Source organism: Papio anubis, chromosome 11, assembly GCF_008728515.1.
Source record: "Papio anubis isolate 15944 chromosome 11, Panubis1.0, whole genome shotgun sequence".
Lineage (NCBI taxonomy): Eukaryota > Metazoa > Chordata > Mammalia > Primates > Cercopithecidae > Papio > Papio anubis.
Window position 1 is genome coordinate 104,337,582 of NC_044986.1, and position 26,371 is coordinate 104,363,952.

The 26,371-nt window shown below is 38.9% G+C and overlaps 1 protein-coding gene across 16 annotated transcripts in view; it reads right to left on the reverse strand.

Annotated features, from left to right (window-relative positions):
- Nucleotides 1-2,812: 2,812 nt before the first annotated feature.
- MLLT10 (MLLT10 histone lysine methyltransferase DOT1L cofactor) overlaps nt 2,813-26,371 on the reverse strand; it is a 228,829-nt gene continuing 205,270 nt past the window's right edge. For 12 of the 16 annotated variants that reach the window (XM_021943935.1, XM_031652461.1, XM_009214071.4 and 9 more), the window contains 9 exons: nt 20,782-20,899; nt 19,223-19,295; nt 16,112-16,266; nt 13,807-13,995; nt 13,300-13,388; nt 12,808-13,169; nt 11,684-11,780; nt 6,194-6,400; nt 2,813-4,496 (listed from right to left, as the gene is read on the reverse strand). In XM_021943935.1, the coding sequence (XP_021799627.1) occupies nt 4,452-4,496; nt 6,194-6,400; nt 11,684-11,780; nt 12,808-13,169; nt 13,300-13,388; nt 13,807-13,995; nt 16,112-16,266; nt 19,223-19,295; nt 20,782-20,899 (1,335 nt within the window). In that variant the 3' untranslated portion in view covers nt 2,813-4,451. Of the gene's footprint in view, nt 4,497-6,193; nt 6,401-7,770; nt 8,182-11,683; nt 11,781-12,807; nt 13,170-13,299; nt 13,389-13,806; nt 13,996-16,111; nt 16,267-19,222; nt 19,296-20,781; nt 20,900-26,371 lie in introns of those variants that run through there. The other 4 variants (XM_021943949.2, XM_021943937.2, XM_021943940.2 and 1 more) reach the window with 3 other exon arrangements.

Below are 26,371 nucleotides of genomic sequence, written 5' to 3' on the forward strand. Positions count from 1 at the left end.
CCGTGACCTTCTGGACTTACATGATCCTCCCACCTAGGCCTCCTGAATAGCTCAGACTACAGGTGTATACCCCATGCCTGGCTAACTTTGTTTTGTAGAGAGGGTGCCTCACTGCCCCATCCACACGCTGCTTGCTGGCTTAATGTGCATTTACAATCTTTTGTGGCCACAGAACTACAGAAACCACGCTCCAGCACAGCACCAATCATCTTTCTTGCAAACCCACAGCCGCCTTCCAGCCTCATTTCCTGTGCCCACCTGATCCCTTGTGACTAGCGCTGGTCCTTCCCAACCCTGCCCTTTATGCTGCCACTACTCCAATCCCCTGAGACCCCCTTCCCCTAAAAGACAAGGGAAAAACATTTAGAGCTCATGCTGCGACAACCATGCCAGTGGGAAACTGCCCATCTGGCCCAGAAAATGACTAATTTAAAAAACACAAAATTTGATTTCTAAGATCTTTCCTGTCACTTTTTATTTAAGTGACAAAAGCAGGCCGTAACTTTGAACACTCAACCATGTAGGAAAAGAAACTATTAAAATTACAGATGTATCATATTTTATAAAAAGTGAAAGGCCGGGCACAGTAGGTCACACCTGTAATCCCAGCACTTTGGGAGGCCAAGGCAGGCGGATCACCTGAGGTCAGGAGTTCAAGACCAGCCTGGCCAACATGGTGAAACCCCATCTCTACTAAAAATACAAAAATTACCCAGGCGTGGTGGTTGCCTGTAATCCCAGTTACTTGGGAGGCTGAGGCAGGCGAATTGCTTAAACCCGGAAAGTGGAGGTCACAGTGAGCTGAGATTGTGTCATTGCACTCTAGCCAGTGTGACAGTGAGACTCAGTCTCAAAAAAAAAAAAAGTGACAGGACTTTTTTTTTTTCTGGTTTCAAATTTTTTAAAAAGTGGTCATGCTAATTTTTATTACTTAAATAGGTTAATGCTAACACCTAAAAGTGTCACCAGTGCCCTGAGGTGGATGTGGATCACACACTTGGAAAATGGGCACTTTGTCTACTCCACATGTGACTGTGGACCTCCAGACCTTGATGCAGCCAGGGATCTGAGGCTGAGATGTGTCAGACAGCTAGAAGGGACATGTGTGCCCCTGTTTGTTTACCTCAATGGGGAATCTGTCCCTTAAGAAAGACCTGCCAAACTTGAACTGTGACCTAAGTCACAGTCAAACGAAACTTACATTTTTACATAAATTTTTACTGAATTGCAAAAATTAGTAAGTGGTGCGAAAAGGACATTTCTTTTGTTGCAAATAACAAATTGGGGAATGGAAAAACAATTGACATGCATTTTAACAAATTATTTAAAAAATGACTTCGAAATTATAAAAGTTCACCCCTATTTCATTCTGAAAAACCTAGTTTATATGAAAAGATGGTATCATTGATGTTTTATTTTCAACAAGTAAAACTAAGATGAACAGTATTTGTCTGAGATTTCTACTTCGAAGGACATGACCCAGAGAGCCAGGCACGTTGGCTCTTAACTGTAGTGCCAGCTACTCAGGAGGCTGAGGCAGGAGGATTGCTTGAGCCCAGGAGTTTGAGGCTGCAGTGAGCTATGATCTTGCCACTGCACTCCAGCCCAGCGACAGAGTGAGACCATCTCTTTTAAAACCTAAGTACATAATCCACTTATGAAAGCAAAATTACATTTCATTGTAAGGTGGTACATCCCTTGCAAATTCCAAGGGTCTCTCCCGCCTATTGGGAGGATTATGGGATCATCTTTCCCTTCTGCTTGGTAGACAGCGTAAGACAATGACTTGGCTTTTCTGTCTTGGCCCAGTGCTTGATCTTGACCCACAACATGGACTGCACAACCACAGGACTAAAGCACAGAAGTGCAGATGGCAACCAGTCAGTGTCGACCTTCTTCAGGGCTCAGGGCCACCAGCAGGGCAGTAGCTCTTCAGAGCCCTTCCCAGAACACAAGGCGAACCAGCAGCTGCCAGGGCCTTGCAGGGCAGCAACGCAGGATGACGAGGTCAATGTCCTGGAGCCTCCAGGAAGCCAGAAAGCTACAGAAGTGGACGCTTACAAACACGCAGCTAAGGCAAAGGACACGTGTTAAGAAACTAAACTCGCAGGAATTGATGGATGAGTCACCTGTCATTCTAGAGGGAAGGTAATCCTTCACCTTGGGAGACAGATGAATTTCTAGAATCGTAATTTTTTCATGTGCATAAAAAAAAAAAATCTCCAAGAACCCAAAACTTGCTCCTTAATAAAGTTTATAGCCTAGGACCAGTTTTTCTTGTTCATTTGCCTCTTAATTACCAGGAGCACTTGACACAGATCAGTATGTTTGGATTCAATTAAGTCTGGGATAAAGTCTGAGCATTTATATTTTTGAAAAGCACCACAGGTGATTCTGATACTTACCAAGCCCACTAGATTGGGCTTCTCTTTCATGGAATGCCTCTAGTTAAAGCTAACTGTGTAAGTAACAGGAATCGAATCTCTACCAAGTGTGAGTACTGCTTTATCAACGGGCTCTACTTAATTATCTTATCTGGACTTTGTTTTCCTTTTATCTCCACCGAGGCTATTTCCCTCTTCACTCTCCCTCTCATCTGAGGATGATCCAAGATCTCTGAGCCCGAGGTGGGTTTGTACTGCACACTGCTTTACAGAATGCCTTGCACATCGTATAGCATTTGCTCATGAGAGTTTCCATTAACTCCGGGGCAATATACCAGTGCTCCAAACACAAAACACAGGCCAAGACTCCCTGAGGAAGCAACATGGATGTACCCCCTCCATCCTCTCCAAATGAGAATGGCACGGAGTTATAAACATTATTAAATTTTATTAACAAAACTTTGTACACTTTAATACATGTGGAATTTTACATCTAGGTAAAATAACAACACATTCAAAATTTACCATTTATACAAACTGTTACAGAATAACAACCAGTGGGTTAAATAAGTAAAATAAACCACACTGATTTTTTAAATTATCTACAAAATACTTGACTTTAAAATTCCCCTGAACATATAAAAATAAATTAATTTTACTTTTCAATTAAATCTACCAATTAGAAATATTACAAATCAAAATATCAATGTTATCTTATGAATTTTTCACAATACAAAACAGATTCACAAAACTTTATTTACAGAAATGAGGTAAGAACTGTGCAATGTTTAACCAAGAGACATATTGCAGAATTAACATGTTCTTCCAGCTAAGTACACAGTGGAGGTCTAATTACAGCTGGGTCTTTTCCACTAATAATTCACACACCAAAGAACAGTTTGGTGATTACATCCCCCATGGTGGATCACTCTGCGGTACTGTCACATCAAAAGTGTGGCTCCCCAAAGTGGAAGGGCTGTCATACAGGTTTCACCTGTTTTCAGGAACTCTAGTGGTGAGCTTTTGTTTTAATGGTCAGTAATGGGAAGTGGTTAAAATAAAACAACTCTCTATTCTTACCAAATCCACTCCTTTTCTTGTGACTCATTAGTGGATAAATACCCAGGTAATAGTTTTGCCTGAGCTATCTACAGTGGCACAGAAAGTTCTGAATAAAGGCGGAAGCATGGGAAGGCTGCAGGTGTGAAGGGATGATTCCTGCTGCTCGGAGGACTGACTGTCCCACCCTGCTGTCTAGAGCCCTTGCAGCACAATGGAGGCACTTGATCAAGGGCAAACCCCACCAGCACTTTCCAGAGTGGCCCCTTTCTGAAACAAATATTTCGCTTTGAATTGATCTGGTTCCCCCAGCAGCCTCAGAACTCAGTTAACTCAAGGTTTCTTTAAAATATGAGTAGCTCTTAACACTAAAGAAAGCAATTCTCAAAAGAAAATTACCTTTAGCAGATGCAGACATTACCATCCTAACTTGATTACCAAAACTGGCTAAATCCCATTAGAAAGGAAATATTTTTTAACAAAGATTGCCAAGTCCCAGGTGATGCGCTATATATTTGTAATATTGAATCAATGGAACTCCAGAAGAAATTAGTTCCTTGGAATTTGACTTAGAGCAAGCATACTGTAACCCAAACAAAAGAGCATATTTCAACTTGTACAATAAAATCAAGTAGTTTGTAAATGGAACAAGTATTTAGTTTTGCTATTCGTATCTCCAATTTATAAACCTAGTTGTGTACCAACTATATTCTTGAGTTGATAAACATATGGCATGTAAATTATATCACTTTAAAAACGTATTAAATTTTCTTTCCATGTTCAAAAAATTGGGGTAAGGGGTAGGGGCATGGGAATTCCATTTCAGTGCAACAAAGCAACAAGAAAACTGATCAAAGCCTTACAAGAATGTCCTTGCGGCAATTAATCCTTTGTTGTGCATTAAGTTTCTTGTTGCGTTTCTTCATAGCTGTAGTAAAAGGACTGCAAAGGCAGCCAGATGAAGTGCTAGAACAGCAGGACAGGCAATTTCTAGATGTTTCTCAGGTGTCAACTTTTCTCTTGAGCTACAGGCCCGGTTTTATCACTAAGTCTCTGCAGTTAAACAAAAGAGCAGATGCGTTAGCTGAATCAACTTTTGATAATATCCTCCCAATTTGAAACTGAGATAAAATGTGGTATAGAAAGTTATTCCCTTTTTTCTTTTAAGTTGGCAAGGCTACTTGCAACATAATATATAGACATGAATTTACTAGTAAATACTTCAAAAACATTAAATTCAACAGTATAAAAAGACCAAAGAGGTGGGCCCATCTGAGGGACAGAACTTCTAAAGAATGAATGCAGAATTCATCTTCCAAAATCAACTTTTCCACAAAAGTAACATGGTACTGTAGAGAACAAAATTTTTATGGGCCAAGAAAGTCATGGGCTGTGATTCCACATTTGCTATTTGTCCTTGGGCTTTCTTTGCATTTCCTTTTACTAATCTATAAAAAATGGAGTTACAGCCTATTATTACTTTAAAGACTGAAATCAGATGTCACAGTATCTAGCAAGGACCCCAGCACATAGCAGGGTACTGAGCAAACAGCACCTCCCAGCACTGTGTTCCTCTATTATCTCATTAAATTACTGTGATTTTCCATTAAATACATTTCATATTGTATAACCTAGGAAAAGTTTGTAATTAGTGCATTTCTTAACACAAGAAAAAAACTTGTGAAACACAGGGGGAAAAAATGCTACCAAAGAACTCAATACAGAATCACTGAAAATTGCCCATGTCAGCAGAACACTGGAGAGGTAAACGCCGTGTGTGATGACAGGAAGTTGGCGAGACAAGAGGGCAAACAGAAAGCATTGAAGAGTTCATGAAAAACAATCCTCTATTTTGAATAATTCTCATTACTAAGTACAAACTAAAGTTTCTGAAGACTAAAAGCACAGTAAACAAAATTTTCAAAGTAACGGGAAACAGCAAACACTGCAACTTTGAACACTCATTTGCCAAGTCTCCCACCTCAGTCTCTCCCTTCTTCCTTTTCCTGATGTCCAGTCTCCATTCTACATCCCCATAGCCTTCCTCTAACAGGGTTCTGCCCTGAACTGGAATTTAGGGGAAACATTTATACTCCAGTAAAGTAGATCTAATTGAAGGGGAGAATTAATAGAAAGAAACGGCCTTAAAATGGGTTCTCCTGTATGTGTAGAATACTGTTCCTGCATCCATTTTTAATTTAACTTTCACACTGAAAGGGTAAGATGCCATCACTTACATGAAAATAACTAAAAATTTGAATTCCATTACAGATGTGACTGATTTACTTTCTCTAAAGTAATCTGGTAAAATAATTGGATTGTGTGCCCTAAAATGTATGTATTAATCTTGGTAATAAATATACTTAATCAGTAAAAAGCACTTTAGAGTAAAATAAAAATATTTTCAAGTTACATAGACTGGTTCTATAACTAAACAAAGCTTCTCAGAAAGCGCCAACCATTGTCTTTTGATTTGATTGTCCCATATGACTTGCTAACTAAAATATACTGTCATCTTGAAAATTGCTGAATTATAAAACAGCCTTCAAACCTAATGTGCAAATTCAAACTGATACACTTAGGGGATGTATAAATTGGCTTAGATCCTTTGCCTATAATATTCATCTGCTAAAAGCAATGGGATTTAAGAAGAAATGATCAGGGGAACAAAATTAGGCTGGAAAATGATCATCTCTGATTATTCAATACAGTTCTTGTTTCATTAGATGTAGTAAGGAAAACATACTTACTGCTACTTTCTGACTTGCATTATCTCCATGGATTGTGAGAAATGGGTTGGCGGTAGCTGTGTGAAGTGGGGGTGCCTGTGTACCTGCAAGAAGGTTGTTGATGGGTATTTGTGTTGGTCCAGGGATCTGCAGCTGCTGAAGTTCAGGCTGGTGGTGCTGCTGGTGGTGATGTTGCATTAACTGATACAAAAAGGCTTGATGTTGTTCCTTAGGGAAAAACGTGAGAGAAAGTGAGTTCCCAAGCACAGAATTCAGCAATCAGATGAATCTGCCTTTTGTTTTCTTTCCTTTAATATTAGATATTTGCTAAGAAAGAAAACAAGTATCTCATCTAGGAAAATATGCTGTACTAGATAATAACTATCTGCTATAAAATGTCAATATCTTCAGTGAACAGCTTATTTTTAAAACAGGACACACATAGGAGATTTCTATTAGGTTATCCGTGATGATCAATGAGGGAATGCAGCAGCTTAGAGAAATCAAGGTGGACATTTGAATGCATCATGCGTGGTCAAACCCTTTCCAAACTTAAAACAACTTTAAAGTTCCCGTTCCTGCCTGTCATTAGGGTGCTTTCTTGACACAGTTACAGACCACTCTTTACAGCAAGCATATACTTCATGCAGCATATATTTATAGATTTCCTGAGCGCTTACTAGGTGCCAGGCACTGCTTTTGGTGCTTGAAACACATTGAGCAGGGAAAGGCAAATAAATGAAAACGTTCGAATGTGATTACTGCTCTGTGTCAAGGGAAACAGAATTGTGATTGAGAAAGTCTGGAGGGAGTAGGATTTAATGGTCAGGTTGTAATTTTAAGCAGATTAGCCAGGGCAGTTTTCATTGCGAAGTTAACATCTGGATGAAGATTTGGAGATGAGGGAATTAGCTGGATGGATATGGGGGTGGACGAGGATTTCCAGGCAGTGCCAAGGGCCTCCAGAGGGGCAGGTCCAGCAGGATCCAGTAGCAGCAAGGACCTGGGGAGGGTGGAGGGAGCCAGGAGGAAGTGAGAAGAACGCAGAGCTTGCAGTGGCAAGGCATGGCCAGCCTGGCTTGTATTCATAGTAAAATGGGAAGGTTTTGAGAAGTGGCAGAGTCTGATTTCAGGATGGAGTCAATGTGGGGTGTCAGAGTGAGGATGGAGCTGCCATCAGCTGACGTGAGGAAAATGATGGGTGGGGCAGGGTTGTGCAGGAAGATCAGCTGTTTGGTTTTGGACACGTCATGTTAGAAATGTCTTTTAAGATATGCCAGTGGAGGCCTGGCGTGGTGGCTCACGCCTATAATCCCAGCACTTTGGGAGGCTGAGGCGGGTGGATCACGAGGTCAGGAGATCGAGACCATCCTGGCTAACATGGTGAAACCCCATCTCTACTAAAAATACAAAAAAATTAGCTGGGCGCCTGTAGTCCCAGCTACTTAGGAGGCTGAGGCAGGAGAATGGCGTGAACCCAGGAGGCGGAGCTTGCGGTGAGCCGAGATCGCACCACTGCACTCCAGCCTGGGCGACAGAGCGAGACTCCGTCTCAAAAAAAAAAAAAAAAAAACAACCAGTGGAGCTACTGAGTGAGCAGATGGATTACAGGAGCTTGAAGCTCCACAGAGAGGTCTGGCTGGAGATGTAAATCAGCACAGAGATGCTATTTAAGGACAGCGATAGGAGATCACTGAATTCCACCTTGGGCGCACTCAAGAGGCTGAAGAAGAGGACCAAGAAAGGATGCTAAAGAGGAATGACCAGTTATAGGAAGACACCAAGATGATGTGGTATCCTGGAAGCTGAGGGGAGGAAATGTTTCAAGGAGGAGGAAAAGTGATCAACTCTGTCAAATGCTGTTGCCAGGTCACATAAGATGAAGAATGAGAACTGACCACTGGATTTAGCACCATGCAGGTCATCTGGGGGAAGCAGGGTCAAGCAAGAGTGTCGGGCGGAAGCTGTGCGGAGGCTTCCAACAAATTCTCACCTACATCGTTTGATCCCTGTAAATGAACAAACTTTAGCCCACAACACTGGCGGATGAAGGAAAAAGTACAGTCCTTTAGTCCTCATGGTCTCCAAGCAATAATTTGTGCTGAAAATTCCTTAACCAAGTTCTGGAAATGAGACATCTACACGTGCTATTATTAGAGTAAAATCTTAATTAATAGGAAGACACCCAAACAAATGGAGTTTTAGTACTCATATTAAGATGAGGCAACAGATAAGAAAAACAAGATCCCAATCTTAGTGTCACATTTTTTTTTTTCTTTTTTTGAGACGGAGTCTCGTTCTAGTCGTCCAGGCTGGAGTGCAGTGGTGTGATCTCGGCTCACTGCAACCTCTACCTTCCGGGTTCAAGCAATTCTCCTGCCTCGGCCTCCTAAGTAGCTGAGATTATAGGGACACGCTACCATACTCAGCTAATTTTTGTATTTTTAGTAGAGACGGGGTTTCACCATGTTGGTCAGACTGGTCTCGAACTCCTGACCTTGTGATCTGCCCGCCTCGGCCTCCCAAAGTGCTGGGATTACATGCATGAGCCACCATGCCCGGCCAGCAATTAAGAATGTATATACACTCATATGCAGTGTGCCTTTAACACCCCTCTAAAAACAGACTGAAAATCACTCTCCAAGCAGCCCAACTACATGAAGAGTGCTAGGGAAATGGGTCTGGAGGAAGCCCCATGACTGTCCACAGGGCCAGGCCTGCCCTGCACCTGAGCCACAACCCCACTTGGGTCTCGGTCCATACTTTCTCCCCTTCTCCAAGTTCTCTATTTCCCATCTCCCCTCTCATCTAACCGTTAACACCCATCTCCCTCCCTTTACTTTTTTTTTTTTTTTTTTTTTTTGAGATGGAGTCTGGCTCTGTCGCCCAGGCTGGAGTGCAGTGGCCAGATCTCAGCTCACTGCAAGCTCCGCCCCCGGGTTTACGCCATTCTCCTGCCTCAGCCTCCATAGTAGCTGGGACTACAGGTGCCCGCCACCTCGTCCGGCTACTTTTTTGTATTTATTTTAGTAGAGACGGGGTTTCACCGTGTTAGCCAGGATGGTCTCGATCTCCTGACCTCGTGATCCGCCCACCTCAGCCTCCCAAAGTGCTGGGATTACAGGCTTGAGCCACCACGCCCGGCCCCTCCCTTTACTTCTAATTAAGAAAATCAGAAGCATTGAAAGTGGGATTGCTTCAACCCTCCACATAAAACCCACCTCCAGTTGTTCTGCCTGCCCTGCTGGTGCAGTGAAATACTGTTCTCATCTCCTCCTCTGCTAGCACCTTTCTTCTCTCCTATGCCAGAAATGTCCCATCAGCATACACACATGCTGTCACATTCAAAATGAGTCAAAACTGCCCCGTGGTACTACCACATCCACCTCCTTCTTCCCCTTCCTCTGCTTTCCAAAGTGACATGTCTTAAGGTGCCCATATGCTATCTTTACTTCCTCTCCTTCCCATTTTCTTTTGAACCATTTACGAAGTTTTTACTTTTATCACACCCAAACTGTAAAAAGTCTCTAGACAACCTTTAAGAAACAGTTACTGCCACCCAGGCTGAGGTGCAGTGGCATGATTACAGCTCACTGCAGCCTCAACCTCCTGGGCTCCAGTGATCCTCCCACCTCAGCCCCCCAGTTAACTGGTATCACAGGTATGCACCACCACGCCCGGTTGGTCAATTCTTTCTTACCCTACCACAGAAGCATTTTACACAGTTGACTCCTCCCTTTCTGGAAACATTTCCTTCACCTGGCCCCTAAGATGCCACAGTGTCCTTGTCTAGGCTCACTGGCCACTGTTTCTCAATAGCCTTTCTTTACTGGCTTATTCTTTTCTAGGGTGTCCAGGACTCAGTCTTCATGCTCTAGGAGTCTGCATCAAATCTCATGGCTCTCATCACCTGTGCAGCACTAACCCCAGATTTCTATCTCTAACTGCATCTTTGCCTGGGACTCCAGACACCTACTATGCAACTGTCTTATCTCCACTTGACTTGCACATCTAAAGGGATTTCAAGCTTAGTGTGTCCATGACACCTATTTTTCTCTCCAAAACTGGCTGGATTCTGCTCTTCCACATCTCAGTAAAAGTCACTATCCAACCATTCAGAATTCTTCTTTCTCTTGTATGTCCAGCAAACAAGTCTTGTTGGTTCTATCTTCAAAACATCTGGGCTAGGCACAGTGGCTCACACCTGTAATTCCAGCACTCTGGAAAGCTAAGGGCAGATCACTTGAGGTCATGAGTTCAAGACCAGCCTGGGCAACATGGTGAAACCCTGTCTACAAAAAAAAAAAAAAAAAAATTAGCCAGGCATGGTGGGACATGCCTGTAGTCTCAGCTACTCAGGAGGCTGAGGCAGGAGAATCACTTGAGCCCAGGAGATGGAGGTTGCAGGGAGCCCAGATTGTGCCACGGCATTCCAGCCTGGGCAACAGAGGAAAACTCCATCTCAAAAATATAACTATATATACCACAATTCCAGGCAGTTTTCAATACATAGCCCATACTATTTTAACACCTACGTCTCCTGCCTGGGTCACTCCCTCCCTGTTTCCACTTTTGCCTGTCTTCACTCCCCCACACCCTATAATACACACAGACTATTCTTCATATAGCAGCAAAACTAATCCTTCAAAATGTAAATCATTATTTCACTATTCTGTTCAAAACCCTCCAATTCTTAATCCTGAAAAAAATGGAGAATGAAATAAGATAAACAAAACTGAGATTGTCAGTGCCGGGTGAGAGGAGGAGGACTACACAGGTCTTCAGGGTGCTCTCCGCTCTACTTTTGGTACACTTGAAATTCTCCGTAATAGATTTTTTAAAAAATCGCCAGTGGCTTTTCATCGTATTCAAGATAAAGTCCAAATTTCTTGCCACAGCCAAGAAAGGTTGTATGCAATCATCTGAGACTCCCTGCTTGGCTCTGACCTCTCCCACCCTGACCACACTGCTGCTGCCTCCTCTTCCACACACAAGCATGCCCAGGCCTTTGACAGCAGTTGCCCCTTTACCTCCAACATGCTTTCTCTCTATGGCATACTCCCTGAGCTCTCAGGTCAGTCTGTGCTCAAAAGTCACCCCTTGCAGAGGCAGGGCCATCCTATATAAAATGGTCCTCGGTTCCCTATGCTCTTCCCCCCTTATTCCACTTCCTTGTTCTCCTCAGCATTTATCAGAACCAAAAAGCGTTCATCGTGTCCATCCATCTCTTGTATCAAAATGAAGCTCTGGGAAAACACACACCACATCTCATTCGGCACTGTGTTACCAGAGCCTATGGAAGCACCATGCCACGTGCCCTGTCACTTTTAAGTTCAGGAGTGAATGTGACATCACTGCAGGTATCACAGCCTGTATACCACATGGCAAGAAAAACTTTTTGGATTATGCATTCAATAATGTTATTTAACAAGGAGAAATCTATACCCACACTGAATATTACAGCTTAGAACACATGCTCCTAATAAAATATTATCAAAAGAAAGAACTTACTGGTGTGAGCTGTTGAGAATTTAACAACTGCTGAAACTGCTGTTGATGAATAAGTAATTGTCTTTGCTGGTCAGAAAGTAATCCTAGTCCTGAGGCACTGAAAAATGATTACAATTCTTACTTTTTACTACACACCTCTAACGCATTTTTAGAAGTTTAAACATGAAAGACAACTTTTCAATTTGATGATTAATAACTTAGGTACAATTTTTAATCCAAACACTTTGAAAACAATTATGTACAAATTATGTGTGTGTGTATATATATGTATGTGTACAGCTAAACAAGAATTCACATTGTCAAGAAATGTTTTTATTATAAAACAAATAGGCCCTACCTTATTTTATGGAATAGAAATTTACATGTGTTTCTAACAGGCATATGTAATAATTTATCTTTAATTATTCAAAGATAATTTAACTCACACTAAGTAAACACATATTTGAAACAAACAATCCAAACATACTGATTTGACTTATCCTTTTCTAATGGTCCCAATGGTAAAACTAAACACCAATGAAGAGAGCTAGAGGAAACGGCTTTCTAGTACCCACTGCAAATCCATTTAAAAGTATTTATTCCCCCAAAAGTATGTTTAATAACAACATAGTATGTTTAATAACAACATAGCTTTAGTCCCCTAGTTTTGAACAAGCATTCAAATGCAGTTCCAGTACAGTGAAACCAATGAGTCTCACTTCCTGGGAATTCAGATAAATAAATGACCTTTATCCTATACCAAAATCTTTGATTAGAATATTAAAAATATTACATACATTTTAACAAACTAATATTCATGTTATCTCCACTATATTACCTTTCTTCAGAATTTGATACAGGAATTCAATATACAAATAAGAAAAACTAGTATTTAAAAATAGACATCACAGATTACGACTAATTTTCAGCACAAAACATATTTAATGCTGTCACTATAAGTGAATTCATTTAAATCTAAGTTTCAAAAATAAATGTACTCTGTGTATAATATACTTAAAATTTCTGGCAGACTTCTTAAGGTATATCTACAAAGGAACACATTGAAAGCCCCATTCTAAGGCATAGACAACACTGGTACTCCGTTAGTTACACTAAAAAACCCAAAACATACTTAAGTTTCTTACCTGTTAGTCAGTGTAGCTGGCATTGGATGTGTTGCATTAGGTGGTACAGTTGTGTGAGTGAGAGGGGTAGGGTTCTGGGACATTGTGACAGGAGTCTGCATAACCCCATTTAAAGCTCCTACAATGCCATTAATTGCCAGTTGGTTACCTGGCAAAGCTCCAATTATTCCACCCACTGCAGACACGGCAGGAATGGTGGAAGTTACAGGCTGCATTCCACTAGCTAGTGCCCCCACTGTCACACCATTGACCTGCTGAACTCCACTCACTCCTGAGCCTTGTTGAGCCGGACTCTGTCCAGCAGGAGGTGGGGTAGAAAGAGCTGATGAGCTGCTGGTGCTTTGTCCACTGGAGGTTAAGTCCTAGCGTAAGAAGAGAAACTAAATTTAAAGAACATAGCAAAACTGTTTAAAATAATTTAAAACCATTTGACATAATATACTATTATTTACAAGTAAATCACACAGATGAAAATAACCACACAAAAATTACCTGATTTAATACAGGAAGAGAATTATCAGGTAAAAAGCTGTTTCCTATATGAGGGCTCTTACTGCTGTTCAAGGAATCAGTAGTAGGAGCTGGAATAATAAAAGACAAAAAGAAACCTATTTACCCTATTAAATTACATTATGTGTAAGATTAAAGGCTTATTTAAAAGCTTATGCTGAAGCCCATATCAAAACCACTTGAATATCAAGTCTTGCTATTCCTAACTGACTTAAGCAGGAAAAAAAATCTATATTGAATACCATCACTTTAAATCAATAATGAGATCATTAGACATTTAAGTAAATGTTACCATTATATTATGGACTAAGGAAGTTAGAGTAAATTCAAGTTGATCACTTAACAGGATTCTTTATGCCCTTGAAAAACGACCTATCATTCCTTTTCTACATCTTCATATAACTGGTGACCAATTATTACTCACTTATAATACAAATAACATTGAAAGCCTATTTTCTTTAGATACAAAATAAATATTTTCACACTTACCAGTCTGTGCTGAAAATGTGTGTATTTGATGAGACGGACTAGGATTTGCTGTTATTGTTGGAAAAGGCACTGAAAGCTGTGCATTCAATAACTGAAGCCGTTCCTTTTTGGCAGTCAAGTTTTTAATTTGTTCCTCTAATCTTCGGTTTTCAACTTGAAGTTGGTGTAATGACTTCAGCATTCCTAAAACTAGCACACATTTGGATAGTTTTTAATAACAAGTACACACATGAGACTAAGTATTTTACACAGTGCCAGTAACCTTAGAAATAAGTTACAATAGAACAGTAGAAATTCTGTAAAGTGTTTCTAAATGATTAAGTTTTGTTCCTAAATTTGTATGTGGGATTAAATTTCCTATCTATGTATTTTTATAAGCACAAAGGCAAAGTGTTCCTGGATGTACCTTCTGGAAACTTTGTTGCCACATACCAAAACACACACACCAGCATCAGGTAATTTTCCATTCTCAGTGAAAAGTGATGACATTTTATTTTCGTCAAAATAAAAGCCTATTAAAAATTCAAGAGCCTGTCACTATTTTTCATTGAAGTCATATATAGAATGGTTAAGGATCGCACCAATACCCTTTACCAAAATAACAAGCACATGTTTTTGTTTGTTGTTCCATTTAAATGAAGTGCTGCCATCAGACTTCCTGGCAGGAAGCCCCTAATCCCAGCTGCTCAGCATGTTGCTCTGCAGGTCACCCAGCAGGGAGCGCTATGTGTGCGCCCAGCCACGTCTCCAGTCCTGGAGAAAGGCGCATCCCCTGTGAACAGGCTGGCTTTCGGTCTGGCCCCCATCACCTCAGGTACTTCAATTCCTTCCACAACTTGGACCTCCCAACTAACAACACAGAGTGTTACTGTTAAGATTTTTGAAGTGTCCATCACATACTAAAAAGTTGTATTTGTTTAACATGACCTCAGGGCCTTCAGAAGATACAACTCCTCTGGTACAGACACATCTGGCCATTTCCCAAGGATTTAGCTTTTATCCCTTCCCTCCAAGATGCCACAAAGAGATCTTAGTGGGCCCAAATGAGATGCAATAAGACTAAGCTAAACCTATCCTCCAGCTATCGTGTTTAAAGGATTAGCCCGGCATGAAATTTCCTCACAATTACCATTTTTTGTCAGGTTACCATTCACAAAATACCAATTTATGGCACTTAGCCAACAATAAGCAAAATGTTTCAATAAAATGAAGCAGCAAAAGTTTATACTCCAAAATGACGAAAATCACCTATTTTTCCCTAAAATTAAGACAAGGCCACATCTCCAGCTAACCACCACCTATTTTAACTCTGCATTTTACACCCATGGCCCTAATACTTAAAATGGTGAAGATACTGAAATATAGATATATAGTACATGCTCTATAATCTAACAGATGATAAGCATAATATATATTAATTATAGATTTAATTGAGTAATTATTAGTCTTCCTCCAAATTATGAAGAAGCTAGCCGGCCATACTTGACTATGTGTTTTTTTGGTTTGTTTTTTTCTAGAGACGGAGTCTCACTCTGTCGCCCAGGCTAGAGTGCAGTGGCGCGATCTCGGCATCCCCTGGGTTCACGCCATTCTCCTGCCTCAGCCTCCCGTGTAGCTGGGACTACAGGCGCCCGCCACCATGCCTGGCTAATTTTTTTTTTGTATTTTTAGTAGAGACGGGGTTTCACCGTGTTAGCCAGGATGGTCTCGATCTCCTGACGTGATCCGCCCATCTCGGCCTCCCAAAGTGCTAGGATCACAGACATGAGCCACCGCGCCCAGCCGACTATATGTATTTTTTAAAGTAAGTTTTCCAGAGGTGAGCAAGTTTTCTTCAAACAATTGGGCTAAGACAGTGCTCATATATTTTAGTAAACTGGTAAGAACAAAGTACAGTGGAGACACAAAGTACCAATATGTATAATCATGGTAAACACCGAGACAATGCTATATATGAGCCAGGCAGTGGTCCTAATATTTTTCATGTCATTTAATCCTCACAATAACCCTCTGATATGGGTGCATTATTATTCCCAATTGTAAAAATAGGAGACTAAAGAACTTTAAAAAACATGCCCAAGATTATACTATTAATAACAGGTAAAGACAGGATTCAAGTATAAGCAGTAACACTAAAGAATCTCTTCTATTAAACCACTACCTTATACTTTCTCTCACTGTATTATATGAAATGTATATCATTATCCCATTACTACTCTGGATGAAAAGTGACTTCTGCATCCATCTGCCTGTTTGTCCATCTGCCCATCCGTCTTGACTTACACGTAAGAAAATGAATACTTACTGTCACTAGGAGTACCCTGTTCTAATAAAAACTGCTGTCCTTCACTCCACTGCCTCTCCAAAAGCTGTTCTATGCTGGCTGCTACTGGAGGCAGATTTTCCAAACTGCTGTTGCCTGGTTGATCATAGCGAATCTGTAAGCTGCTTACAGGGGATCTGTTGAAAACAATTCTCAAGTTAAAAAGAAGGGGAATGCTTTTAAGAGAGTGCAGTTTCTTACCTAAGCTGATCCCTTTTCTCCTGTATGAGTTATAACATCAAGCTGCCTATGCCAGAAGTATCAGGTTCCTGGATTTAGAAAACCATAATCTACCCTAAAATTGAGTAATTATCATTCTTCCTCTCAATATTATAGAATCAAGGGTATAGCTAGCCATCATAGATAATTAAAAACCACTAGAAAATATAAACACACCACCAACAATCTCTGAAATAGGCTGTAAAATAACTTGGTATGGCATAAGACAAAAGGGTGAAAGACAAAATTAGACTTAAAAATAATTTTCCAGAAGAGAAAAGAGTTCCACCACTCTGCTTTATTTGCTATCACAATAACCCTGAACAATTATAATATTGTGAAAGATATTTGAATTTACAACCAACTAAAATCTCAAATATCACTAAAAAGAAATGTTTAACAATCTTGAAGCAGCCTTTTGTTATAAATTAAAAATTACTCATTTTCAAGTATTTTCACAATTAAGAAATAAGACCAAAGCATTTTTTTTTCTTTCATTTCTGGAAATAGAGTCTCACTTTGTCAGCCATGCTAGAGTGCTGTGATGCAGTGATGGCTCACTATAGCCTTGACCTCCTCGGTCCCAGATTCAAGCAATCCTCCCACCTCAGCCTCCTAAGCAGCTGGGACCACAAAATCACACGCTACCACGCCCAGCGCTTTTTTTTTTTGGGGGGGGGGGTAGCGGGGAGGTTGGGCAGGGGAGACGGAATTTCACCACGTTGCCCAGCTTAGTCTCCAACTCCTGGGCTGAAGTGTTCCTCCCGCCTAGGCCTCCCGAACTGCTGGGATTATAGGAATGAGCCACCATGCCCAGCCCCCAAAGCAATTTTTATTCGATCCTTTTACATGAATATTTCTAAAATGTCTTAGATCTATACTTGAAATGATAAACAACCCTTCTAAAACAAATAGTACTTGTATTAAGATGAACATGTAATGTTCTCTCCACTTTTTGTTTTAAATTAGTAAGTGTGGCCATTTCTGATCTCCAGCTACCATGCTAACGTAATACATTTAAAGAGCTTTAGAATTTCCAATGTGTTTGTATATATCTCATATGATCTCCACAACAACCTAGTGAGAAGTTGAAGCCTGGTCCATTTTCAAATGAGGAAACAGGATGGAGTTTTAGTGACTTGTCCAAAGACACACTGCTGGTGAGGTGACAAGAGCTGGGCTACACAACTCAGGTCTTCTAACAACCCACTAGAATTCTTGACACTGCCTTAATATGCTGCTGTACAAAATTTTCGTAAGATGTTAAACAAATGGGGTTTTTATTCCATATGTAAACATTATGGGCTACATACAATTGGCCATCCCTCTGCAAATAGTACATTATACCAGAATAATTTAGGCTGTTACATTTCAGGCTGATTTCTAAAGAGTAATATAAAGTTGGAAATAATATGCTAAAAATAATTTAGTACCATTTGTTAAGTCCCATTTCACTAATGAAAAGGAAATACTATACTAAGCAAAATAGCACTAAGAGATTTTTAATAATTTCTCGGTAGCTTGTAGTATTTCAAGTTTAAAAGGGGGACAGAGAAGTGCTCTTCCACTAAACACCGAGCAAACATCCATTAACTTTCTTCTTTGAAAAGAAAAACAACATAGAAGTAATCACAACATAAAATCACAGACTAGTTAGATAATTTTATCACTGTGTTCTCTTCAGATTCCTGGTTTCCAAAGAATGAATATTTGATTTTCTGCAGAGTTCAATCAGGGAAAATAACACTACTTTTAGTTCACCCAGGAATTATATAGGAAAAAAGGCACCACTAGAGATGTACCATTAGAAAATAAAGTTAGTGGTTACTGAACTAATATCTATGATAAAGAAGATGTTCCTTAACAGACATTCCCCAAATATATTAGCAATACTGTTACTCATGATCTGTCATCACATGAAAAAGTTCATTTTGGAAAAAAAAAAATTTGTAGACATGGAGTCTTGCCATGTTGCCCAGGCTGGTCTTGAACTCCTGGCCTCAAGCAATCCTCCCAACTTGGCCTCCCAAAGTGCTGGGATTATAGACATGAGCCACCACGCCTGACCAAAGTTTTCATTTTTAATCACATTTCTCCCTTACTTAGAAGAAAGACCCTAGAATGGGTTTTTCTCTTACTCTCCATTCTCACCCAGTCTAACACCATGTTTGAGGGAGGGTTCCTAAATTAGAGAACACGGAGAAAACAAAGAGAAGGCACAGAAGGGAAATAAAATTAATAGATAGCCATCACCAAAGTTCCATTCTCCCCTACAAACAGACACAGTATCTCATACAACATTCTCCCCATTTAGAACAGAAGGAATATGCAGTTCGGTAACCCCAAATATATTAATTATATTTTAATAAATGGTACCTGAATACTGTCATAAAATAATTTCAAAAAACTTGTAATACATTTGCTATAACTGATTCAAACAATTTAAGACCTAGTAGGAATTTAGTGATCTACCACAGGACTTTACTGAATTAGGAACTGGAGACTAAGGGATTAAGTGCTATACCTATAACAGAGCTAAAACGAACCCAAAGTTGAAAGTCTTGGGTCTACAACTTTAAGAGATCTTGAAACTATTTTATGATCAAAAAGAATTATTCAAATCAATATACAAGTAATAAATAAGAGTTCGAACTGATTGGAAACCAAAGGAAAGGGATTTGTTTTACTTAGAAATCTAATGGTGTTTAAATTAGTATTTAAATTAATTTGGAATCATTTTTCTTGTCTAGACATGCTTCTTATCTGTAGAATGGTTTTATAACCTCACAAATGTACACTCTACTGATATGAGATAAGAAAGTTTCCAAATCTCAGTTTCCTTTGCCTATACTTGGCAGTGTAAATAGTGCTTACCGTGGCGAGAGACTTCCTCGGGGTGAGCTTCCTCTGCCAACTAGGTTGCGGCTATTGTCTCCAAGATCTTGATCTGTAGTGTAAATATTTCAGAGCTGATAAAGTGACTCTCACTAGATAAGAGGTTTTAAACTCTTGCCCTGATTTTTCCTAAAACATACATTAAACCTTTACCACTATCTTTGCAGTTCCCATGAAAGGAGAAGATCCAGCATGTTGCTAGTTTAGAATTGCTGAACTGTGGCATGTAAGGCGTTGTCCCTACACGTTTTTGTGGGTGTAGAAGGCCATGGATTATGTTCTGTTCTTTCATTCCTTTCAATTTTACAGCACAGAAGCGTGGTTTGCATTTGCTGTACCCTCCCCTCAGCCACTTTTAATTTCTACGGTTAAAGTAATGAATCACAGCTGTGGACAGCTAATCTGTATGCTTATCACAGCAACTCCGTATGCTTTGTATTTTTTAACACTTTGCATCCCAAGACAAGCCATAAAACACATTTACATAGAGCTGCACACCAAGACTAAAATTATGGTGTCAGAGCCTTACACCAAGAATAAAATCACATACAACACCAAATTTCCAAATTGACAAAAACAAGCAGGAATACAGAATCCTGAATTTTAAAGAAAAAAAATTAACTTTTCAAAATATTCCTTAGGTAATATCAAATATCTCTGCTTGGAAAGTAACTTGTATTTCCCCTGCAGTTACTTCCTTACAAAAATCACCTTATCTGGCCTCTTTCAAGGTTGTCCTCTTATTCTGAGTCAGGTAACCTCTGACCCTTAATGAGTAAAGACAGACTGATCCATTCTTGGTGAACTGCTAAATCCATTCCCTTCCCCCAAACAGGCATGACTACTTGGACATGTCAACCAATCCTTAAGGATGGAATGAAACAAAGCAAATCCAGTGGTTCATTAAGACAGTACAAGAGACAAATGCGACAAAACGTCAACTGGTGAACATTCACAGGATTACTAAACACTGCAGAAATTCTCTAACAGGATTTTTTTAACCAAGTTTGTGTAATACAATTTCATGAATTATGCAAATAAAGGTTTAGGCTATTCACAGACAAGCCCAGTGTTATGTTACTTTCATTGCATAGAACTGAGAACTGAACACATCAATCACAAAAGTCACAGGAGACACTGCTGCATTCCTGCCTGCTGATGGCTCTGCTGAAACATTTCCATTTCAGACAGTAAAAAAAAAAAAAAGCACATCGCTATTTTGCAGCACAGCATACTATTGACTTCCAACTGTGATTCTTTTTTTATTGTAAATTGACAATTTGTAATTATATAAATTTGGAGTACAAACTGATGTTATGATATATGAATGTAATGTGGAATAATAAAATCAAGCTAGTTAACATATCCATCACCTGAAATATTTAACATTTTCCAACTGTGAATCTTTTTTTTTTAAGTACAATCCTCTATTATAAACCACATCCCTACATGTTTTCAAATAAAATGAACCAAAAGGGGAAAAAACTTAAAGTAGGTGAGAGTAGAGTTTTAGAGTTTAATAATTCTTGAAAACTTACCTGTTTGATTGTTTTCAGACTGAGCTATAAGAGCTGCCATTGATGAATTTGGATTTAATCTATTGCCATACATAAGAGACGGTGCCTGACTAAGCGAAGATCCAGATAGGGTATTTGCCTAAATGGAAAAAATTACAATGATAAATGAATTATATTTGAAAATATATTAAAGTTTTCCCTTCTAATAGATCTAGTAATTATATTCTCCAACTTAAGAATAAAAGCAAAATGTGTGACCTTCTGAAAAGCAAATTTCATTCTTACTTGTTTTACCATTTCAACATGTCAATTTTTTAAAAAGTTACATAACTACAAAAAATTTTTTTTTTTTTTTTTTTTTTTTTTTGAGACAAGAGTTTCACTCCTACCCAGGCTGGAGTGCAATGGTGTGTTCTCGCCTCACTGCAACCTCCACCTCTAGGGTTCAAGCAATTCTCCTGCCTCAGCCTTCCCAGTGGCTGGGATTACAGGAGGCACCTGCCACCATGCCCAGCTAATTTTTTTTTTTTTTTTTGTATTTTTAGTAGAGACAGGGTTTTACCATGTTGGCCAGGCTAGTCTCAAACTCCTGACTTCAGGTGATCCGCCTGCCTCGGCCTCTCAAAGAGCTGGGATTACAGGCGTGAGTCACCGCGCCTGGCCATAACTACACATTTTTTAAAAAGAAGGATTGGCACATTCAAAGGTAACTATTCCTACTTTTAATTTTCAACATATCTAGCAGATACCAAAGCCCAGTGGCACAGTAGCCATGTGGACATGTAACTAATTAATCTTATTAAGCCATCTATAACATAAAAGCAGGAAGACAACAGGTATCTAACAAAATGCTTCAATCTCTTGTATCACAAGCTGGCTAAGGAGGTCAAAAGTCCAACTTTTACTTCTAGTATTTTAACTACACGGAGCTGTATTTCCATTGCTTAACTCTGTCATTAGTAAAACCTGCACACTATTTTGTTACTTCCTGTTTTGATAGACTTGGAAGCCTGCTGCTTTTTCTGTTTTGTTTTGTTTTTATTTTAAAAGAAAGCAAACAGGCATCCCAAGTATGTTTTCTATACAATGCAGGACTCAACGAATCACAGCTTTGCCCTGACCCCATATAAGGCACTGTCTTTTTGGCAGCAAGCCAGCTCTACTAACTGAAGAGCTCGTCCAAAGTTTGTAATTCATTCATGTTGCTAACCACAATTCTGAAGGCCTCTACTGGGACCTATGCCAAACAAGCGAAAATGAACCCTTAAACAGATGAAGCTAAGGAGGCTGGCCAAACTATTGCGTAATCCACTGTAATAAAAATGCTTTCTTTGATGTGCATGCTCTCTCCCACTTTCCAAGAATATTATGACCTTAAAATGTGACATTTTGGAGGCAAATCTCTTGTATACAAAATGCTGTTACTCACAGAAGACTCCCAGTGGCCTGAAATAATTTTCAGATTTAACAGAACCACAAATGTTAAAGTAGAATTGTTCTTTTTCATGAATGAAATCAAACTGAAGCTTTTATAAACTAAAATCATTGCATAGTTATTTCAGAACAAAACTCCTGAAAGTATCAAAGAACTAAAGCACTTCTATCATAAAGAAGCTGAATAACAAGAACAAAAGATGTGGGACATTTGGACATGTGTAACTGCACATTAGAGACTTCAAGACAACACAGTAGTTATAATAAGCAAAATAACACAGAGAATAAGCTGTATTTCTGGACAGACTCACATCATGACATTGCATCTTGGCCTTTAGCCCACTTACAAAGCATGAAAACGTGCGTTTACAGTTCACAGAAACAGTCTCTGGGATGTACCATCCTTGCTTTCTATTATCTCAAAGCGTGTATTTTATAGTTCACACTTTAATGTGTAAATTAAATCTGTCAATTTCTGGGTTTTGTTTTTTCTCTTATTAAAAATAAGCAGACAAAGTCAGTAAGTTGGTACTCTGCAGTCCTGTTTAACAATCAACTGTCCCTCAGGAAAAGGTAAGTTATAACTTCAAGATGAAGATCGTGCTATTCACTTACCATGTATTTAGTAGTAGAGGGCACATAAAACACACAGTTTATAAATAGAGATACGGTTAAGATTTTTTTTATCTCTCCAGAAGTCAATTCTTTGGGAATCTTAGCTATTCATAAAACAATATAGAATACGAAAAATACAAACAATTCAACAGAAAAAAAACAGATATTACCAGTCCCGTCTATTAAAGTCTCAGATCCTAATACTTAAAAATAGCTTTTGTAGAGCCAATTTACTCTTACTGTAGATACAATTCTAAAAAAGATCCACTACACATTTAATAGATTAGAAATGGAAAATTAATTAGAGGAAGAAAAGGTCTTATCTTGAGACAGTTTGTTGGCAGCAAGAAGTAACAGCTGACCACAGGACAGGGGAGAGGAAAGTATGACCAATAGAGAAAGCACAGTACAGAATGCGAATGGGGTGGTCCTCAAAGAAGACACTGAGGATGGCATTCTCATTTGAGTTTATTATTAACTTTATAAAGGGTACCTCTAGATGCCTTAGCACTTCCAAAGCAAGGAAACACTCTCAGCCTTTTGACTCCTGTTCATACAGTCATCTATGTTACATATCAATATACCACTTGGAATACCTTTTTACTTTCAATTATCAGTCTCATCAGTTGCCTTGGATAAGAATCTAAAGATCCAACTCTTACTAGAACTAGAAATATACTCTTTTTTAGGAAGGGTTCCTTCTGCCAAGGGCTTTACATTAATATTTATCCTTATTAGCTTCAAATTTCAGAGGGGTGGCATTTTCTTGATCTAGTCTCTGAATTATCTTAGTTTCCCTATTTATTATGCCCGCTATATATACTAAAGATCAAACTAGAAAGGACTATGGCACAACTAATTTGCATGACGATCATCAGAAAGATAAAGTATCTTTAGCATATGCTAAAGAAGGAAAGTATCTATTTTTAAAAGATGGCTGGCAAAAGTTAATACAATAAATGAAAGTATTATTGGAAACGACCAATTTCCCAAACGGGATAGCTAAAATTAATCTGGTAGTTGTTTTTCTAGTAAAGACATTTATCTAAACAAGAGACTTTCAAAAGAGAAACTGCGGCTCAAGCCTGTAATCCCAGCACTTTGGGAGGCCGAGACGGGTGGATCACGAGGTCAGGAGATCGAGACCACCCTGGCTAACACGGTGAAACCCCGTCTCTACTAAAAAATACAAAAAACTAGCCGGGCGAGGTGGCGGGCGCCTGTAGTCCCAGCTACTCGGGAGGCTGAGACAGGAGAATGGCGGGAACCCGGGAGGCGGAGCTTGCAGTGAGCTGAGATCCGGCCACAGCACTCCAGCCTGGGCAACAGAGCAAGACTCCGTCTCAAAAAAAAAAAAAAAAAAAAAGTTATTAATTTGACAAGACAGAGTCATTTTGGTGTATAAAAACATCTACATTCCATATTAATTTCTGCTGGGAAACTCAAATCATGAACATCATTTTAAGGTTGGTAAGATGAGATACCAAAGACTACACAAATGACTATCACTGCTTAGCCTACATTTCTTAACTGATGTTTGGAACAGTTAATACTGGGACCTTCGATGAGTCTTTTGGAAAGACTTGGTGCCTCCAAGCCAACAAACCCCCACCTTTTAGTGGAAAGATACCGAACCTTCTTAGCACTGAAGATGGAGAAGTGGAAGAGCTGGGAAAAGAAAGACGGCTTACTGAAGAGAGCACACACACAGTGTCTGGCGTTTCATTGACTCAAAAACCTTTGCTGCCATTAATAAGCGAAAGCACTAAGATTCAGCAGAAAGGAAGGAAGTCCATGTTAACCAAAAGAAGTAAGGGTTATGAAGCATAAAGGGCATGAAAGCTTTTATATTAAAAAACTGGAATAAGAAATAAAGGAAACCTTAACATACACATACTTCTCTACAGCATACTTTGGAAATGGATTTTGAAAAGTGCATTGAAAGCGAATTACTAATGTACCAGAAGACTGATTCAGAAGATTTGGTATAAAGACTAGAAATTCTTTTTGGAAAAGAAGTACCTATTATATGACATTTCAATCTTAATCTGCCCAGGTAAGGAGAATGGCTATTGTGAATATTCTCCTTGGATCTGTTGGTACTGTAAGAATGTAAGTTAGCACTAGGGGAGGCTGACTGAAGGATATCCATGATATATCTAACTCTGTACTGTCCTTGTAACTTTTCTATATATCTAAAATTATTTCAAATCAAGAATATTGCCATAACAAACTTAAAGAGGAATATTTCAAATATATATATAAAATTATGTAAGGATCATATATATAAGAATATGTGATTTTTTATATATATGGATGTATACATCCTTCATATAATACCTTAAAGAAGAATCCTTCCTCTTTCCCAAGACCAGTAACTGACAAAAATCACTTCTGCTCAAGATGTTATCTAACATTTATTCTAACACTCTAGTAAAAACCTCATTAAGAGAAGTGTAATTATTTTACAAGATGGACTGAAAGACCAGTAGATTAAGAATAAATTCAATAATTATTGAAGTAAATTTAAGTCACTTTTAAACAATATATGTTCAGGTGTCTGAGTTAAAGAATATCCTTGGCAAATTTAGAATAACTTAATATATTAAACATCTGCAAGTCTCTACCAAGGCAGTATTCAGACTCAAATAAAAGAAACTTAGTATTTCCTACGTAGACTGGCATACCATATTAAAATATTAACAAGATAAAAATATATTTCAGCTTGAAATTTCTCCTGTTATTAACAGTTTACCTCTTATATTTTCAAATGTCTCCCTATGACTACAGAGATGTTTTAAAAGAACTTGCTTATAAAGTAGTAACTGTCAAATTCCTAGGAACTTGGCTCATTCTAAAGGAGTTGACTGCATGGGGAAAAGGGCTAAAGTCTCCTCAATTATCTGCATGTGAAACTTAAAAGTGGGCACTGTTTTGGTAGATTTTTTTCCTGCCTAATGTTGATAAGGGCAGAATAATAAGAAAAATTAGGTTCAAAAGACTAATACCTATAAAAATATTTCACCTTTGGAAAGCACTGTATTAATAGCAATGTATCATCTAGAAATAGATCTGAAACTTCATACTTCAATCATACAGGAACAGGTTATATATAGCAAGCATTTTTTTTAAATGTACAATTAACCTGTCAATAAACATTAAAGTCAAGTGATTCAAAAAAGCTCTAAAGTAGCTGCTTCAAGCTTTTCAGCCCTGACACATGACTTAAAAAATGCAATCTTCCAAAAATATTCAGGCTCACTAAATTGAGTATTTACTTTTTAAATTCCTAATTCATATATACTTTCAGGAGGAAAAACATTTTATTATCACCATATAAGCCAAGTTATCTCATTTTGGGTAAATTATTAAACTTCTCTGTCCTCAATTTCCATCTGGAAAATGAGGATAACTGTATCTACCTCATAGAAACACTGTGAGAATCGAGTTAATATATGCAAAGGGCTTAAATAATGCCTGACACATGGTAAGCGCTCACATTTTAGCTTAACTTTAAAAATTATTTTCACAAGTTATTGTGGTTTCTATTTTTCCATTAAAA